The 19382-nt window shown below is 35.5% G+C and overlaps 1 protein-coding gene across 2 annotated transcripts; it reads right to left on the minus strand.

Moving 5' to 3' along the window:
- Window positions 1-8628: 8628 nt before the first annotated feature.
- Window positions 8629-16282, minus strand: LOC110706937 (mitochondrial arginine transporter BAC1-like). Of its 2 annotated transcripts, none has more exons than XM_021884937.1 (8): window positions 16003-16282; window positions 14133-14222; window positions 10435-10536; window positions 10153-10257; window positions 9986-10084; window positions 9729-9917; window positions 9524-9622; window positions 8629-9365 (listed from the first exon to the last, which is right to left on the minus strand). In XM_021884937.1, the coding sequence occupies exons 1-8, from the start codon at window positions 16114-16116 to the stop codon at window positions 9231-9233; spliced, it is 933 nt and encodes a 310-aa protein (XP_021740629.1). In that variant the 5' UTR covers window positions 16117-16282; the 3' UTR covers window positions 8629-9230. The 2 variants fall into 2 exon arrangements, with proteins under 2 accessions (XP_021740629.1, XP_021740630.1); XM_021884938.1 differs by lacking the exon at window positions 16003-16282 and adding an exon at window positions 15426-15973 and having other exon boundaries at window positions 14105-14222.
- Window positions 16283-19382: the final 3100 nt, after the last annotated feature.

Raw genomic sequence — 19382 nt, forward strand, 5'->3', positions numbered from 1 at the left:
ATTTGACCTGAACCGAACTAGAATTGACAAATGGACCCGAAGACTAACCCGATCCGAACTCGACCCGACCCGAACTCGATCCGACCCGAACTCAATCCGACCCGTACTCGACCCGATTCGATCGAAACCCGAATATTGATTGACCCAAAATTAACCTTACCCGAACTGACCCAACCCGAACGACCCAGTCTCACGCAAAACCTTCTCTTCATTGTAAGCAACCCAACCCCAAAATTGTAAATGAAAAAAAAAAATCCTCTTAAAAAACGAGTTTCATTATATTGTGCTTTTCTTATAATGGTGAGACTCGATTTGAATCTCAAAAGTCTTTAAAAATTATTTTTATAAGTGTAAATGGTGAAACTCAAAATTTGTTTTAGTTTTAGAGATTCAAATTTCATGACTAACTATGACTCTTTTAAGAGAATTTTACAATATACTTAAACGATGTTTGATCATTATTTTAATTTCTTTTATAACAAGGAAAACTTTTCATACTTCTAGAATGGGAATTATTGACATAAAGTTATCAAAGTTGACAAGTATTTTCAATTTCGTTAACTTTTTCAACAGAAGCTCTCTTTTGACAACACTTTCTCTTCTCTTGAGTTCCTTAAAAAAATAAAGACAAATTATTTGTTGGGGAAATTCGATTACCGGATCACAAAAATCACAACGAACTTGAACAAATTTACACTTTGAGGCGTGAACAAAATCACTTTCCCAAAGTAATATTTCGACCCTGATTAAACACATCGGGTATCACGAAATTACTAGGAGATACAACGAAGACAACCACAATAGTGTGTAATATATTTGTGGTCTAATTTAAAACAAACTTTGTGAATTTATGATGATGATACATGTGACTTGCAATAATATTCAAGAAGGAAAAAAACTGACTTTTTATCTTGAATTAATTCTTCATCATATGTTAATAAAACATATACATACTAAAAGCAAAAAACCTCCCAAAACCAACGAAGAAAAAACCGCCAGTTTTGAATCAAGAAGAACCGCGCCCTGCCGGGCCGGCGACCGCCCGATCGGGCCAAATTGTTCGACAAATTTTGAAGCCTCTCGCGCCCGGCCGGGCGGTGAAGCCCCAAATTCAAGATGCAAGTCTCGCGCCCTGTAAGGCGTCAAAATCCATAACCGGGCTGCTGATCTTCGCATTTCTTATCTGTTCTCGTGCCCGGTAAGGCGGCGGCTGCCCGACCAGACGGCGGAGCTGAGCAACATCACAACCATACCCTCGCGCCCGTTCGGGCGAGCACCACCCATACTGGGCGGCAGACCAGGCAGATGTACAGGTTGCTTGATTGATTCCTCTTTATCGAGTTCTTTTCTCTAATTGAATTAATTGCTTCTAATTTCTTGATTAATTAATATACAACACCATAACCTAAGTAATTGATTAAACAACATGAAAATAGTCTACAATACTCTAAATTATTCAACAATATTAAAACAAATAATTGATAGGTGTGTCGCGTACCTGAAATAAATAACCAAACAAGACCACTACTATGTAGATAGGCAAGTAAGGATCGAATCCCAAGAGACTATGGTTTGACTAATTAAACAGACTCAAAAAAATACTAAGCAAGTAACCAATATAATAGTGAGAACTAATAACTAAAGAGCTAAATAAAGCGATTAAATCTAAGTAATATAATAAATCAAATGCTAAAAACATCCAAGATCAAGCATCACCATGAATACAATTAATGCAATAGTCGTTCTACCCCTAACATATAACTCAATTGATTAACGAGGAAAAGTAATCCCTAAATGGTACCAATGCTCTCTCCCGAGTTATCAATGGCTTCTCTAATCACAATCAAGCCTACTTCCGTGGAATCATGTAAATTAAAGACTTTGAGCACATTACTCTAACTTCCTAATCATCCATTCAACTACTCCCGTGATGAACTTCAAACCCTTAATTGATTTATTCAAACCCGTCAAAACTCAACTCCCATTGCGATTAAAACAATGGATTAATAACAATACTAATTATCCCTAATCTAGTATTGGCATGAGCACAATCAATTAAGCATATCAATTGCAATTATCATTAGAGAATTTAAAGAATTAAATCATGCATTAACCATATTCGAGTTCTGCTAGATCTTGGAATAAAGAAACTACTGATACATAGTCATGAAATCAAGAATGATATTCAATAAAGAAAACATAATTAACAATAATAAAATAAGAGAATTGAGAGAAGAAATCAATATTTGTAATTAATTATGAAATCTTGAATCTTGAAAGCAAAACCCTAGAAAAATAATGCAAAAGAATACCTAATTATGAACTCTAAAATAATGTAAGTAATAGATAAAATACTATTTAAAACCTATATATATCCTAGCATAAAACTAGGTATTTTTTTCTTAATAGGACTCCTATATGCTGCCAAAACGAGCTGCCACAGATGGGTTGTGGCACGGACAAAACCGCCACAACCAGGCTTTAGAGTAGCCTGTTTTCAACTCTCCTTTGCGCCAATAATAAACGGCCACAACCAGGTTATGGCCGACAGGTTGCACACCACAACCAAGTTGTGGAGTAAGCTTCTATGACGCTTCTTAGATGCTTGAAACACTCCATATGAAAAAAAATCTCGCGACCAAAGCAAATTCCAAGCAAATCGAGCCCTATTCCTACAAATACAAAAACAAATAAACCGAGAAGAGCAATATTGCTCTAAAAGATTAGGAGAATGAAGAAAACACTATAAAATATGATGAAATATAACATATAAATCGTGTATAATATCGTGTTATCAATAATAAACATGAAGTACGAGTATAATTAATTGAGTGAGCTATTTTGATAAGGCTTATTTCACAAGTTCTCCTAGATGTTAACTTCAATTACCATAACAATGTTTAGTCCATTATGATCCAAAATGTAGAATTGCGTAATTCTCCTTAGCCGGAGTATTCTCATTAATTGAATATATATATAGGTGATTACAAACCTAATTACGAGAATACAATATTTACTAAATTACACTTAGAAATTTCTTTATAGAATATTAACAAGATAATATTAACCTATTATCTATCACACCCCGCAGTCAAAGTGGGAGGAGGTCGGACGCTTAGACTGGATCTAAAGTCCAAAAATAGTTGTTGCGGTAAACCTTTTGTGAAAATATCCGCATACTGATAAGAAGAAGGAACATGGAGTACCTTGATATGACCAAGAGCAACCTTATCACGTACAAAGTGAATGTCCATCTCAATGTGTTTGGTACGTTGACGTTGTACCGGGTTGCAAGACAAGTATACGACAGAAATATTATAACAATAGACCAAGGATGCCCGTGGATAGGACAATGTAGCTGTAACACCCTAAAAATTCCTTTCCTTTAAAATACCTATCTTGCCCTTTTAAAATACGAAATAGGAAAATCTAAGACATTACTGCCACCGTGAAAACGGCTAAGGCAAATATCAAAGAGACACACAACTAAAGACTATCTTTAAAACCATTTAAAACAAGTCAACTTAAGAAGTCAAACCAAAAGAAAGTACAGTCAAACAAAGTCAACCTACAACTTGGAACCATTGTAGGCCGTTAAAACCAAACAATACTGAAAACCTTTACGTTAGTCTCATGAGCATAATAAAATAAATAGTATTCAAAGCAAATAAAACACATCATATTCCTATGGAAACTAAACATAAATCGCTCTTCACTCAAGCCCATCATGAAAATGCTTCATCACCTAAAAAGCTTTTCTCTACTTGTCCCAACTACTCGCCATTAGAAATGGGTCGTCGTAGGGCCAAGATAAGGATAAGGCCAAACAAACATGCAACACACAATCAGCAATGTTGAGTACATAAGCGTAAAGAAACACACTAACATGCTTTCATCCTATCATCACACAACTTACCGTGTTGCACCTGTAAACAAGCATACAACATACCAAACAACCAACCAATAAATAAATAAATTGCTTATTTAATTTGATTACGCATTAAACGGGTTTCCCACCAAATCCCTGCCCCAAATAAATTGAGGTAAACTACACCTGGAGCTAACCGGGTAGGCAAATTTCACAAGAATTAACTAGACGTCCTGCGCGTAAAATAAATAAAAAGGAAAATACAGCGTCCTGTACTCCCAATAGAAGCTATGGTTAAATATAAAACCCCATAACTCCCCCCATATGTACATACTCAAGGTATATACGTTCCAAGAGTTTGGTGCGTAATCTCTTTCACTTTACGTTGTTTACATATTTTTATACTTGGTGATGACTCTCAAACCATAACACAATCAAACGTTATACTTCATTCAAGCAATCAAACATACCAATTTAATTCTTGAATAATTAGTGACTACATAAATTTAATTGTCGAACCCTTTTTAATGTACCTCGGTGTCAAAGACACCTTAAATGCATAATGCGCCGCAAATCCTATCCCTCGGTGTTTGAAACACATTAAGTGCACGTAGACACCGCAATATAATTTATTCATGTGTACTAAGACACTTAAATAGCTCCTTCCTCATGCTTATAGCATCAATAAAAATTATATGAATCATAATAAAATTTCCTTTTCATATTCCAAACCAAATTAACATTTAGTTTAATTTAAACATGCACTCTATCATGCCAATAATAAAAGTGTGGTTCATAATCAACATGCCAATATAATTAATTCCAATCACCAATTCATCATAAATAATTCATACATCACAAATCATTTACCAACATCAATCCAATCCACAAATTCCAACCAACACCTATCATGATACTACTAAGAATTAATTTATCAAAGCCTAGCATGCTTCTACATATTCAAATAATTACCAAGTACGCGAACGTACCTTGAATATGATCTCAAAATAGCTTATATATAAAAATTCCAGCTTTATTAAATCAACTAAAATTTTTGTAATTGTGTTTTAAAACACCTATTTCAATAATTTAAATCATCCATAAACAATTTCCGTCAATATACATAAACTTAGAAACCTAAGGTTTATAATTTGGGGCTTTTTAATTCAAAACCAAATCTAAAAATTTATATACAAAATACTTATCATCAAACATCATAAAATCATCACAAAACCCAAAAATAATAATTAGATTAAGGGTAGATTTAATTAAAAATAAAAAAGAATAATTTTTTTTTGTTCGAACACAACCGGCGCACAGCACCACCACGGCAGGCTGCTGCCGCGCCCGCCTGGTGGCTGCTGCTGCCGGTGATTGCTGGTGGTGGTGGCTGCCGGCCGGTGGGCAGCAGTGGTGGTAGCCGACGGTGGTGGAGTGTGTGTGGGTGGTGATTGAAACAAAAATAAAACAAAGGGGAAAGGGGAAAAATTAAGGGGAAAAGAAAATAAGAGAGAGATAGTTTACCTTTGGGTACTCTCCACCTTGGGCATATGATGGGTATTTATACCCTCTCTCAACAACCCTCCTAATTAAAATTCATGTACTACCCTTAATGACCTCTTTCCTATTCAAACTAGTATTTTGACTTTCTTTAAAAACTCATTGACTTTTAAAATTTCCTTTTATAAAATAATATGCCCCAATATTTCCAAATCACGATTTAACATATTTTCAAGATTATTAAATAATTAAAAATAAACTTTTAATTAAAATAATTCTTTTTAAATTAATGAAACACCATAAATAATTCATTTCGAATTATTTAAATACTTTAAGAAATACTTATTTAAGTTAAAATACGTATAAAAATACGGGGTATTACAGTAGCTCTAGGAGAAGATTCCGGAGCCAACAGATTTCGACAACGACATTAGCGACAACACCTCTATATTCTGCTTCGGCACTGGATCATGACAAAGTACCCTATCGTTTTGCAGACCAATTCAAGAGACAATATTATCACCCAAATAAACACAATACCCAAAAGTAGAGCGCCGTGTGTCCGGGCAATCGCCCCAATCGACATCCATGTATGAAATAAGTCTCGTAGGAGCAGAACGGTATAGATGTAGGCCATGTCCAAAGTGCCTTAGATATATCTGATAATACGCTTTAGAGCGTAAAAATGAGGTTCTCGAGGAGCATGCATGAATAAGCAAACCTGTTGAATAGCATAAGCAATGTAGTGAAAGTGAGATACTGTAGTGCACCTGCAAGGCTCCTGTAAAAAGAGGGATCCTTCATTGGGTCGCCATCGTGAGTCCCAAGTTTCGATTTAGGATCGAAGGGTGTAGCAATCGGTTTACAATTATCCATCTTTGCCCTGTGAATAATTTCCTAAACATATTTACTCTGACTAAGAAACACAGAATGTTTGGTACAGCTGATGGAGATCCCTAAAAAATAACTTAACTTTCCCAAGTCCGACATAGAGAATTCGGACTTAAGAAGAGCAATAATATCACACTTGAGTCTGTTAGAAGAAGTTGTGAGAACAATGTCATCAACATAGAGTAAAAGATATGCAACATTCGCACCGTGGCGCAAAATAAAAATGGAATTATCACTTTTGCTGCAAACAAAGCCAATCTGCAAGAGATAAGTTGCAAAACGTTGATACCAAGCCCGAGGAGCCTGTTTAAGGCCATAAAGAGACTTGCGAAGACGACAAACATGTGTAGGAGCATTGGGATTCACAAATCCCGGCAGAGGTTGATGCATAAATACGATTTCTTTGAGGTCACCATGAAAACACGCATTTTTGACATCTAATTGATGAATATATCAATCTCTCCTCATAGCAATGCTGAAAACAGTAAAAATAGTTGCCAGCTTCACCATGGGACTAAAAGTCTCATCACAATCAACACCAACTTGTTGAGACTTGCCATTAACAACAAGTCTCGCCTTATGTCTCTCCAACTCACCATTTTCCTTGTACTTGTGTTTAAACAACTACATGCACTGAATAATATTCACCCCTTCCAGTCTAGGAACAAGGCCCCAAATATGCTATTTAGTAAGAGCATTAAATTCCTCATTCATATATTTACTAAATTACACTTAGAAATATCTTTACACAATATCAGCAAGATATATTAACCTATTATCTATCACAAAACTTTTAAAAAAATGATGGATTTCTTCATCCATGTGTAACAACATTAAAATGAATCAATATGAGTAATTATTGAGTATATAAATTCAATAAGTCACACTGTCTATTGTCATTTAATATTATAGTGAAACAAACATAATTTTTTAATAATGTTTGGTTGCCCTTGAGTAACATAATCAACATGCATGACTTACCTCATACATCACCATTAGACATAAGCAAAATTGCATAACAATTTTTTATACTACTGGAATTCCTAATAGTAGTAATGAGATGTTTTTTAAAGTATTACTAAGAGTGTCTTTTATACTATATAGTACTACTGAAAATGTACAGTATTATTATATTACCTCTCAGTGTCATTATTTACAAAATTGTCATTATTATGTATTTGCTTGTGTCTAATAGTGATGTATTAGGACTTCCTCCATACCTAATCCAAAAGTTTTGCAAGAAGTTCTTCTCCACTAAACTCCAGAGGTGAGTTGGTGACAAAAGGGTTGATTAGATCAATTGATTCGTTACAGTTTAAAACAATTTGGGCCAGCAGTATTGAAGGTAATAAAATAGTTTGGGCTTATTTGGGTCATATATAAGCTAGTTTAATTTTTCCTTCAAAATGGGCCTGAATAGTCCAAGAATAATCAGCGCCGATTGCATAGTCCAAGACTAATCAAATTCCGGTTGATCAATAATCAGGTCAGATCGGACCTAAGTATAAAATCCCGTTCTATCCAAACCAGTACTTGGCTTTTTTCCGGCTGGACTCGGGTTTTTGTCTAGAAATAAGTTTTTAGCGCTGTTCAAACCTGTACTTTTTCAAGTCGGGCTCTATCAGGCAAGTAAGCCAGGCCATTGCTGACTCTAGGCTCTAGCCCTGATGTCAAAGGCTACACGATGAAGCATGGTAACCAGTTTCTTACTTTCTTTAAGTCCTAAGTTACTAGGTCATATGGTGCGCTTGGCCGCTTGGGTCTGTGGAATAGATTGGCTTCCTCTGAACAGTGAACACCAATTCATCTGCTTCTCATTGTTTCTACAGAAGTTCCGATCAATACTAAAGCCAAACTGCACGTTCGGTATTTCTTTTGCTCATCAATGGTTGGATTGATACTCGCTACAGAGGGTCTGAGACGACGAGGTTTGATAGGTGGATATCTTTCCAGTTGAAAAGCGATTTTTTTAAAAGAAATGCTGTGGCGCTTTGCTTGCAAGTTGCAACTGTCATTAATAGGATGTTGCAGAGCCATATGGAGGAACTAAGCAGTATGAAAAGCTGTTGTAATGAGACCAGAATATCTGGCTCGCAAAGTCCAGAAGGAAGTTATGCTTTTCTTCCATTGATTCATAGTGTGCTCCCTTCTAAGTTTGGTAATTGTAATCTGTTATTTCAAATTGCCTATAAGGAGGTCCTTCCTTGAAGGTAGCTCCTCCCTACAGGCTGCTGTACTGATAAGCTCCTATATTCTGGCCTTTGACGGCGTTTTCTAACAAAATCAAATAAACATATTAAATACGAGTAATTAATAAAAAAAATGTTTAGACTGAAGCAATAGACTAAATTTGCTAAAAATTTAATTACTAAGTTAATACAGAGTATCATTATTTATAACAAAACACTAATATCATTGATGGAATACAAAGTACACTCCAGAATGATTCAGAACTATCCCAAGTCAAATAATACTTCACCAGGTAATCAATATGCTTTTCAAACTGCCTATTTCCTACACTCTACGAGTAATCACTAAGTGCTTGTTTGGTTAACCAAAAAAAAAAAAGAAAAAATGGGGGAAGTAGATATTTAAGTAAACAATTTAGGGTAGCTATTTCACATGTTTGATAAGTACTAAAATTATGAAATTCGGCTTCCCACAAAACATGGGTGATTAATTACCTAAAACCCCTTGGTCGATAGAAATTCACAGGAACGGGGAATTCCTGGAGTCAACCAAACATGTCATTTCCTAGGTATTGCAGAAAGGAAGTAATTTCTCGTGAAGTATAAATTCCCATGGGAGTTTAATTCTCATGTGAATCAAACAAGCACAAAGTAAGCCTAAGAGTTCAAAGACCATGGACACTTGAATTTTATGGCAAACAATTAAATGCGCCTTACTCCAAATCTCCCGTCAAATCACACTGCTTCCATTCACCGCAAATGAATCTCTGTAAGAAAGATAACTACTCATGTCTGATGCCTAACATTTTCATGGCAAATTCCCAGGTGACAATTGCTGCTGCATTGGCTGGGAATGCCCGTGCTATAGTTGGACCTAAGCCAGCATAGCATCCTCTTAGCCCAGCTTGTTTGTAAACCTACAGATATACAGTATGTTAGCTGAACCACCAAGGTATACACAGAGTTTCTGCTAGTCCAAACTGAACTTGCTTTCATGCCAAAAAAAAAAAAAAAAAAAAAAAAAAAAAAAAAAAAAAAAAAAAGAAAGAAAGAAAGAAAGAGAGATAAATTATACCAACTTCAACACTTGAAAAGGATTTCTGGAGTAGTTTGGATCTGGGTTGGTCTGAATCATGGTTTTTGCCATATCCAGGGGCAAAACAGCAGACCAAAACTGAAAATTTTCAGCCAAAAGAACAGTTCAGGAAATGAAGCAAAATGAATGGCAGAGAATTAAAAAAAAATTAAAGGGTTTAACCCTGTGAACTATCTACACTTACAGCAACACCACCTAGGCCACCACTGATGATCCCAACCCCTATCTCAGCCAAGCCTTTATATTCTCCAGAACAATCTTTGAGTTTCAAGTGCATAGAATGTCGGACATTCTCATAAACACTAAAGAAAACAGCATTCCCCAAAGATTCTCTTAGAAAGGTTGCCGTCCCTCCACGGAAAATGCCTGTTACCTGCACATCTAAGACATCAGCTCTTCAATAACCAGTCAGTCTTATACATAGCAAAAGAGATTCCTCACCCCGTCAGTTCTTATAGTCTTAAGGGCACAATCAACAGGACCGGTATATGTGCTCGCCTTCGGAATCAAAGAATCAGTTCCTTGAATTTGCATCCTACACTGGAGAAGCTCAGAGTCAACTTGGAAGAGCCTAGAACAATATATTCAAAAACAGCATATTTCCTTACCTTCACTAGCTCCGTAGGACAGAGTACAAAGCTGATTATAGCCCCAGAATAGGCAGCTGATGGAATTATGACTAGGGAATCAGGTCCAGAACTTTGCAGCTTGCCCTTAAGCCATTATAGACAAACCGTCACCATTGAGGAAAAAATTCACATTTAGTCCATATGGAGCAGATTCCATACAGCAACAATACATTTCAAGTCTATAAATTTTGGAAATAGATCTCTGATGAAAAAAAAAAAAAAAAATGTGATTTTTGTGAGCTTCAGGGGAAGGATTTTTACCTGGAGAGATTGCTTTGTTTGCGAGTATATGCCAAACAGAAGTGAACTTTCAAAACCCATCCCTATAAAAGAGGAGGTGGCACCTCGATAAAGACCCCTTACCTATTGAAATGAACACGACAAACAAGTTTTAAATAAAAAAAAAAAAAAGGGATTGCACACACTAATCGCATACTGAGAAAAATGATAGGTTTACTCTGGCAAAAGAGATAAGCAATCACAGTCAGTGGCAAATCCAATATGGGTTCAGTGGGTTCAACTAAACCCATACTGGATTTTGGGAAAAACTGTAATTCGGGAGAAAAAAATAAACTTTTAGGAAATTTTGCGAAGAACTACCACTTAAATGACGAGTTTTGAGAACAACTACTATTGTAAATTTTTTTTTTTGAAAAAACTACCACAAAAACATGAAAAGTTTGAATAGCACTACCTTATCTACTTTTCCGAGTAGAATCTCCGGCTGTGGGGCCCACAAATTAGTATTTTCCTCCCAAAATTTTTTCTCTCTCCTGTATTTATAACTGATTTTATTCGTTTCCCCCTTTCCGCTAATGAAAACCAAAATTAAACCCTAATCTCTTGATTTCAATCAATTCAAGGCGAGAGAACAAGCAAAATCAATTGGTGGACACAATTGAAGGAAATGTTTATTTAATTTCACATTGTAATTGACACAATTTCTCAATTAAAACTATAAATTAGGGTTAATGGTAAAAAAAAAAAATTGAAATTGGGGGTTTTTGAAATTGGGGGATTTGGGGCAATTGTTTTGTATTATCCAATCTAGGGTTCATTACTCATTATTTGTTTATGTATTTGCAGCAATTAATTGAATCCAACCATGTCCAATTCCTCATATCACTTAGCTCGTCCATTTCCTTCCAAATGCTTTTGCGGAATTCCCCCAAAAATGAAGACCTCTTGGACTAGCACTAATCCAGGGAGGAGGTTCATTGCTTGTAAGTTTTGTGATGCTTTGAGTGGTAGGCGTGCCTCCATTATAGCTAGCAGCTTCTCTTTTTGCCCAAAAAAGCACGAGCAGGTACGAAAGGCAGAAACTTTGTGGCTAAATTAGGACCACAATTCGTAAGAGAACGAGATTGTGAGTGAAGTTGCAAAAGAGAGAAAGAATGGAAGGTCAAAAGGGGGGAATATTCTCTGATTTACAGAGATGAGTAGATGGTGACGAATGAATAACGGTGGATGAAGGAGTTAGGCAGGAAATTAATGAACAAAGAGAGGTAGTTGAGGCCAGATTAGATTAGGGGTAGATTCATCATTTCGAATAGGTTTTTGGGAGGGAAATACTAATTTGTGGGCCCCACGGCCGGAGATTCTAGCCGGAAAAGTTGATAAGGTAATGCTACTCAAACTTTTTATGTTATTGTGGTAGTTTTTTAAAAAAAATAAAATTAAATGGTAGTTGTTCTCAAAACTCGTCATTTAAATGGTAAATGGTAGTTTTTCGCAAAATTTCCAAACTTTTACTACCTCCGTTACCGGTTATTTGCAACGATGGGACATTTTTCCTCTCTACTTTATATCAAATCGTTGCAAATAACTGTTAACGGAGGTAGTATTAACAATCACACATACAATGATTGAATGTGTATGGATCCAGTTTAGTGGTCTAAAACCCATGTGCAAGAGTTTAATACTCTTATAAGTGCGCGGGATCAAAACCTGCCAATAGTGCCAAACCTTTTTCTTTCTTGTTTTTGGAAAGAACAAAAATACTTGTTATAAATTTTATTTTAGAACCTCTATCAATCCAAATAAATGTTGAATTGCGGGTGAAAGTGGCAGATGATTTTAGTGCTATGTTTACTGAGCTTGGGTTCAAATCTATAATTTCCTTTTCAATTTAGAATATTTAAAAAATTATCAATTATTTTTGGGCATTTCTATAATCTCTTCACCATATTTTCAGTACTTTCACGAAACACAATTACTCTTAAATTTCAGTATTTGGTATGATTTTGTTTTGAATTACAATTATATTCATTAAGTTGCTTTCTTAACATAAGTAGGAAAACAAAAACCAATTAAGCTCGAGCTATCTTTTGAAAAGTTTTGGCACGACCTTTATATGGGTAATATACTGGTATGGGAATTGAATTTATCAGTAATGTTGCGATTAATTCACATGAAGATGGATTGATTACACAATAAATTACTTAATTCTTTAATGATCCTTTAATTAGAAACATGTACTCCCATTTTCAAAATCCTAGTTCCGTCCCCAGAATATGGTAGTAATTGGGAGTTGAGACAATATTTGATTTATTTATGTTTATCGATACATTTAGCTAGCTAGTTGTCTAATGCTCGAAGATATGGACCCATATGCAAAAATTTCTGAATCCGCGATTAATCACAGTAGCTGCTTCTTCCAAGTTCCAATCAGCAGCAAATTTACTTAGACGGAGTAGAAATGCTATGCAGAAGAAATTTGTATGCCATCGCTAAAGTAAGATATTGGAATAGGAGAATGTGGTGTAACCTTAACTATTGTAGATTGTTCTTAAAATAGAGTTAAGGACTGATAGATCAGCAATCACCATCAGCATCCTGTCACTGAAAATTTAATAAAATTATTCCTAACTGATCAATCTACACCCACAAATGAAAACCAACATAGATTTCGCAAGTAAAACTTGTTTTTTTTATAAGATTTGAATCATCTAAGTAGTTCCAATAAATTGTGCATCATTTCTGTACTGGAAAGTAGTAGTGGCAAACAGGGTTGTTTGAATTAAATATGGTTCAGGTTAGGAGTGGTTCGGTTTGGTTTCTAAATAGGTCAGTCACATTGTAGTCTATTGTCAATGTATTCCGTAGTTCATTACAGTTGATGGATTGATTATAGTCACAGATATTTCCAATGAATATCATGCATATTTATTCACTTTTTACCATTTTAACAATTTATGAACTTGTATCACACACAGTACACAAGAGATAGATTTTGCCTTGGTCTCGCCTGTTATGAAGTGATGTATCAATGCATTCTTAAGTAGCTAGAAATGAAAATTCATTTTGGAATAGTAATAAATATGTAATTTATCTGAAACATTTTTCTCAAAAAGAATATCAATTTGCACTTCCTCTGAACACTCTAAAAAATCCTTTTCCTAAAAAGTAACAAAATTGCCCTACACCTCATGCAAGCTTCCAGCCACTGAACATAGTATACCTCATGCACCCAAATGTCTCAAGAGACTCTTACATATGAAACGGTATATGAGATGGTCAAATAAAAGCGTATTCCAGCTAATTTGCAATGTAAGCACATACACTTAGCTAAAACTTCTTAAAATGCAGCCCAGATTCAGAAGCGGAAATGTTGCATAATACTTCTCCCATTCCAGAATAAATTCGACGTTAGTAAATGGAGTAGAGTTAATAAAGTACAGAAAATTTGAGCAGGCAAGTGTGGAGCCTAGCTTTAGAGAAAAAGTGGAGGATAAAAACTTCAGTATAAAACAGGCATGTGAATTTTGATACAGCACGCCATGGTTTATAACTAACTTTTTAGTTTGGGATGGTTTTAATATAATAGACACTTTAATTCGGGGTTAATCTAATTAATTTTTCTAAAAATTTAATCAGAGCCATGATGAATATTATGATTGCTTAGCCTTCTTAGATACATGGGATTCCTAACCTTAAAGCTGGGTAACAGAGATCCATACCCCTTCATTCTGCAATATCCTAGCAGCACAATGCAATCCATTTCTATACTTGACACCATGTACTTCAGTATTGTGTTTTTGTAACTTCACCTGTCAGCAAGAAAATACCACATATGAGTCAGGCCTGCGAAGAAAGCATCTACTTAAACATAATAAGATAGATTATAGGAAAAGATCTCCTTCATGGATTATAGTCCATTTCATGTGTGTTAAAACAATAATTGGTAAGATCTTAAAGAGTGATCCTAGATTCAACCAAGTGAAAATCTGCATTTGTTTTTAAACCGCATCAGAACCTCAAAACTAAGAAGATTGAGAAAAAATTTACTACAGTAAAATACTTGGTATAATTCTACCAATTCTACAAAGTCAATCTTTATTGGTATAATCAGCATGCTAGTGCCAAGCGTATATGAGTATCTAAAGATCACATATAGGTTTTTTGAATCAGATTTAAGTATCTGAGCAGCACAATCACATTTACCAACAATGATTTTCATTCTTTGATTTATTCACAAGTAAAAATAGCGAGCATTAATATAATAAATTCATAAATAGTGTCTCAAAAATCAATATGCTTAGCTTAGACCATTAACTAACATGATAATCAGTCAAGATCGAAGGAAAAGGCTGGGATCCTAACATCAAAGAGTTATTGTCCTAACACACATACAAGTTTAAATTTTCATATCAATTATTTTCCAAGTATTATGTTGATAAATGATAATGGCCTAAATTGAAGGGATATATTAAGAAATCCAATCCCAACTCTTCTCAAAGATCTAACCTTGATTAAAGATGCAAACATCAAGAATGATACGTGATAAAGTTATTGTAGATGTCCTATAATTGTTGTTGATAAGCTCAAGTATGAATCTAATCAATTGTTTTGTTTGAAATAATTAAATTGAAAGTTTGGACTGAATATACATTGTAGGGGTAATTTTAATATAAATTTCTTAAAGTTTTTGTTAGTAAAACTAATTTATCACTACTCAAAATTGTTTTCTTCACTCTTGTATAAATTTTCTACAATTGCAAATCTGCATCCATTGCAATGCTTCAAAGATGTCATCACATAGCATTGTAATGAGAAGAAAGCATCTCCTTCTAACCAAGCACTTTGAGATGAACATAAAACAGGTACAAACTTGTATACGAGCACTCTGAGATGAACATAAAACGAGTACAAACTTGTATACCATTTATAATCAAGAAGTCGTCTGTCCAACATGGCCACACCATTATGCTCAAACTTAATAACATTGTATATAACAAACAATCGTGACATACCAATTGGTTGTTGGTACAGTGCTACACTTGATAGGGAGGATCGCGTGTTCAATCACCCACAATAACAATTAGGAGGGGACTTGAACCTAACCCCTCAAAACTGAGCCCGAATCCGGATTAGCCCAAAGGATGAACCGGAAAGAACACCAAAAAAACAATAGTGACATAGATCCAAAACAAACCCCAGCATTTCAAGTCGAATCACAAGCAAATTAATCTTCCATAAACAAACCCCTATTCATGAACTCATTCCAACATCAATGATTCCAACAACAGAACTCAAGTTTGCCCATCATCAGCACTCACAGAATTAACAGCAAAATTGCCACCACAAGCTCATATATTTACCCATTTGCATTTGGTATAAATTCAACACAAAAACAATAAATACACCATATTTTCAATATGTCTAAAATAAACCATTACCTCAACAATCCATGATATCCACAAGAAAATTAAACAAACAAAATATATGGGTATAGTGCAAATAAATCCAAAATTGTATAAATGCAATAAAATTAAGCAATGGGGTTAAGTTGGTTGAATGTAATAGTAGAATAAACAAGAAAGATTAGACCTTGACAGTGTCAAAGGGGTGGCCGATGATGACGGTGGCGACGCCGGCTATCAAGCCCGCCAAGTACTCCTTGTATTTGGAACCATCTGCCGAAGATGCCGTGCCCTCTACCATATTTCTCTCTCTGTCTACAGTGCCATAGTCATTGATGACTGATGAGTCGGATGCACCATTATGTTTTCTCTATCAAGGCGTTTGCCGTTTGGCGTGTGGAAACGAGGTCTAGGGAATAGAGGTAGGGATGTCACTGGGGCACTTAGGGCGAGTCTGGGGATGGGTCTCGGTTTATCGGGTGGTGGGGTCGGGACGGGAATAAAATCATACCCGTCATACGTGATGGACGGAGGTAGATTTAGATTCTACCCGTCCCGCCCTATTCCCCGCTTCTTCATCCCCACCCCATACCCATATCTATATATTTTTTAAAACAAGATTATATTTTATACTATTTTTTTTTTATAAAAAAAAACTTATCCCCGTGCGATGCGCGATTTAAACAAAATAATTATAACGTAGATTTCGTATATACAATGAATCTTTTTAATTTTGAAATAAATTCATTGGAAGGAGATTTCTTAAAATGAATACAATTTGAATATTTCACGAAATTTCTATACGTTTGAATATTAGTGTTAAGGAATTGAGGAGAGGGAATGATAAATCTTTAAAACAAAAGAAAGGAATACAATTGCTATTCAATTTACTATACTCCGATTTTCTAGATTAAAGTTGTTGAAAGAATTTACTTAGCTTGTTTATGAAGTAAAAATAAATAAATTAATTAATTAAAAAAAAGGTATCACAAAAAAATGACATCATCAATGGTTTTAGGCGGGAAAAAATTTCATAAGAAAGCGACACGTATATAGTTTTAAGGAGAGATGATGTCAACAATGTTTTGTTTTAGTAATAGTTAATAGATTATGTAAATAAAATAGTAAACATAATATTTTGTAATATACTTATATTATAAACAAAAAAGTGTGTAACATTAACAATGATTTTTTTTTTTTTTTCTGTAACCTATATTAATTATGTAGGATTATGTATTTGGGAGGCAGAGATTAAGTGAGTATTGGGTGGGGATTAGGTGGGGGTGGATATCCAAGTGGGGGGGTGGGGCGGGGATGGTTTTAGAATTGTACCCGCCAGGGCGGGGATGAGAATGAATTTTGGACTCGCTGTGGGGATAGAGATGGGCATGGGGATGAAAATTTTAGTGAACGGCTAAACGTCGCCCGTAAATCTCTACATAAAGCCCACAAATTTTAAGTGAATTGACACTTTTGCCCACAAATTAAAAAACACTCTCTCATCTTCTCTCTACTCTCTACTCTCATTTCCTCTCTCTAAAAAAAATTTTAAATATCGAGGCGGCAAGGCAAGGAAGTGGCGGCACCGAAGGCGGAGGGAAGGCGGTCACGCGGTAGAAAGGTAATTTTAAATTTTTTTTTTTAAAAAAAAAACCTTGAGTTGGCGGCGCCTTACCCATACGCTAGTAAGACGCCGCCACCGTGGCCTAGGTGTCTTGCCCAGGCGCCACCACCGTAAGGTGCCACCACTTTTTTTTTTTTCTCATTTTTTTAATTTTTTTTTTAGGTTATTATTGTTTTGTTTTTTTTGGTTTTGTTTCAATTTTTTTGGTTATTATTTGTTTGTTTTGTTTTTTTTTTTTGATTTTTTGTTTTTTGTTTATATTTTTGATTTTTTTTGTTTTTGTTTATCTTTTTGATTTTTTTGTTTCTTGATTATATTTTTTTGTTTTTTTTTTATATTTTTTTTTTGTTTTTATATTGTTTTGTTTATGTTTATATTTTTTTTTTCAAATTTGTTGTTTTTTTTATGTTTATATTTATTTTTCAATTATTTGTATATTGTTTTGTTTATTTTATTTATTTATTTTTATTTACTTTTTTTGTGTTCATATTTATTTTGTATGTTTTGGTATTTTTTTTTTTTGTTTTTGTGTGTATTTTCTAATTTGTTTAATTTTTTTTCGGTGTTGTGTACTTTTTTTTTTTTAATGTCAATTTGTTAGTATTTTTTTTGTTTATTTGATATTTTTTTCTGGTTAGGTATTTCTATTTTTTGTTGTTGATACTTTTAAAAATAGATTATTAATATAAATAATAATAATAACAATTGCTATTATTTTTCTTTATTTAAATGGAGTTAGGTATCGCATTTTCGACCTAGTGCGGGAAAGAGTATGGACGTTATTAGAAGTACAATCTACTCAATGGAGAGCTCGGGGCCCAGACACGTCAGATCTCATGGTATTTCAGCCTTGGCTCGTAGAGAACGGGTGTACTATCCTGAGGATGATGAAGATGATGATGATGAGGAGGAGGAGGAGGACGCAGATGAGGATCTGGTGCTTGGGATAGACGATCAGAGTGGACCATATGATGATTACGGTCCATTCAGTCAGAGGCTTGATGATATGTATGAGACGCATAGGGTAGATGTGCGTAAGGGTAGAGATAGTAGATTTGTTAGTAGATCTGGCACATCATCTGCGTCCACTGTGTCTACGGTTAGCAGAAAACGGTCGAAGGCCGTTAATGATTCTTGGGCGGTGAGGGGTGAGGTGGTTGGGGGACCTGTAGACGGGAGTGTGATTCCTAGCGTTTTAGACACATCGTTACCCGTATCTGGGAGGACCAGAAGAGGGCTTTGGATACGGGCATTTTAAAATGCCAAACCCGGGAATTGCGTAGTTGGGCTTATGCTTGGCCGGAGGAGAGCGAGATGATCGGCCGATTGAGGGGCACTAGAGTGAGTCACCTTCCTACCACCATGCACGAAAGGATTGACTCAACGTTGATCACGACTTTCGTTGAGCGATGGCAGCCGGATACGAACTCTTTCCACCTTCCGTTTGGTGAGATGACGATCATGTTGCATGACGTCGAGGCCATCCTTGGGATTCCCGTAGAGGGAAACCGACTTTCTGTTGTCACCGATGCGGATCATACAAATTTACTAACGGAGCTGTTGGCGGTGGATAGGGTTGTGCTATACACAGCGAAACTTAGTATTTGGGATCACGGCGGTGTTAAGATCGCAGCCGTTTTGCAGCGATGTTTGCACCCTACTGCACGTAGGACGCATGACACACAGCTGGCTGCATATGTTTTTCTTCTCCTCGGGTGTACCTTGTTTCCGGATAAGAGCGGAAATAGTTGACGCGAGTGAGCCCGACAGAGTAGGCCAGTTTTCTTGGGGGTCAGCTACGTTGGCGTATCTGTATCGCCAGTTAGGATTCTCGAGTCGGGCTGATGCGCCAAGTATCACTGGATGTCAGACATTGTTACAGACCTGGATATACGAGTATTTTCCTGCATTTTGACCATACCGCGACCTGGTTCCTATTGGGG

Source organism: Chenopodium quinoa, unplaced genomic scaffold (assembly GCF_001683475.1).
Source record: "Chenopodium quinoa cultivar QQ74 unplaced genomic scaffold, ASM168347v1, whole genome shotgun sequence".
Classification (NCBI taxonomy): Eukaryota; Viridiplantae; Streptophyta; class Magnoliopsida; order Caryophyllales; family Amaranthaceae; genus Chenopodium; species Chenopodium quinoa.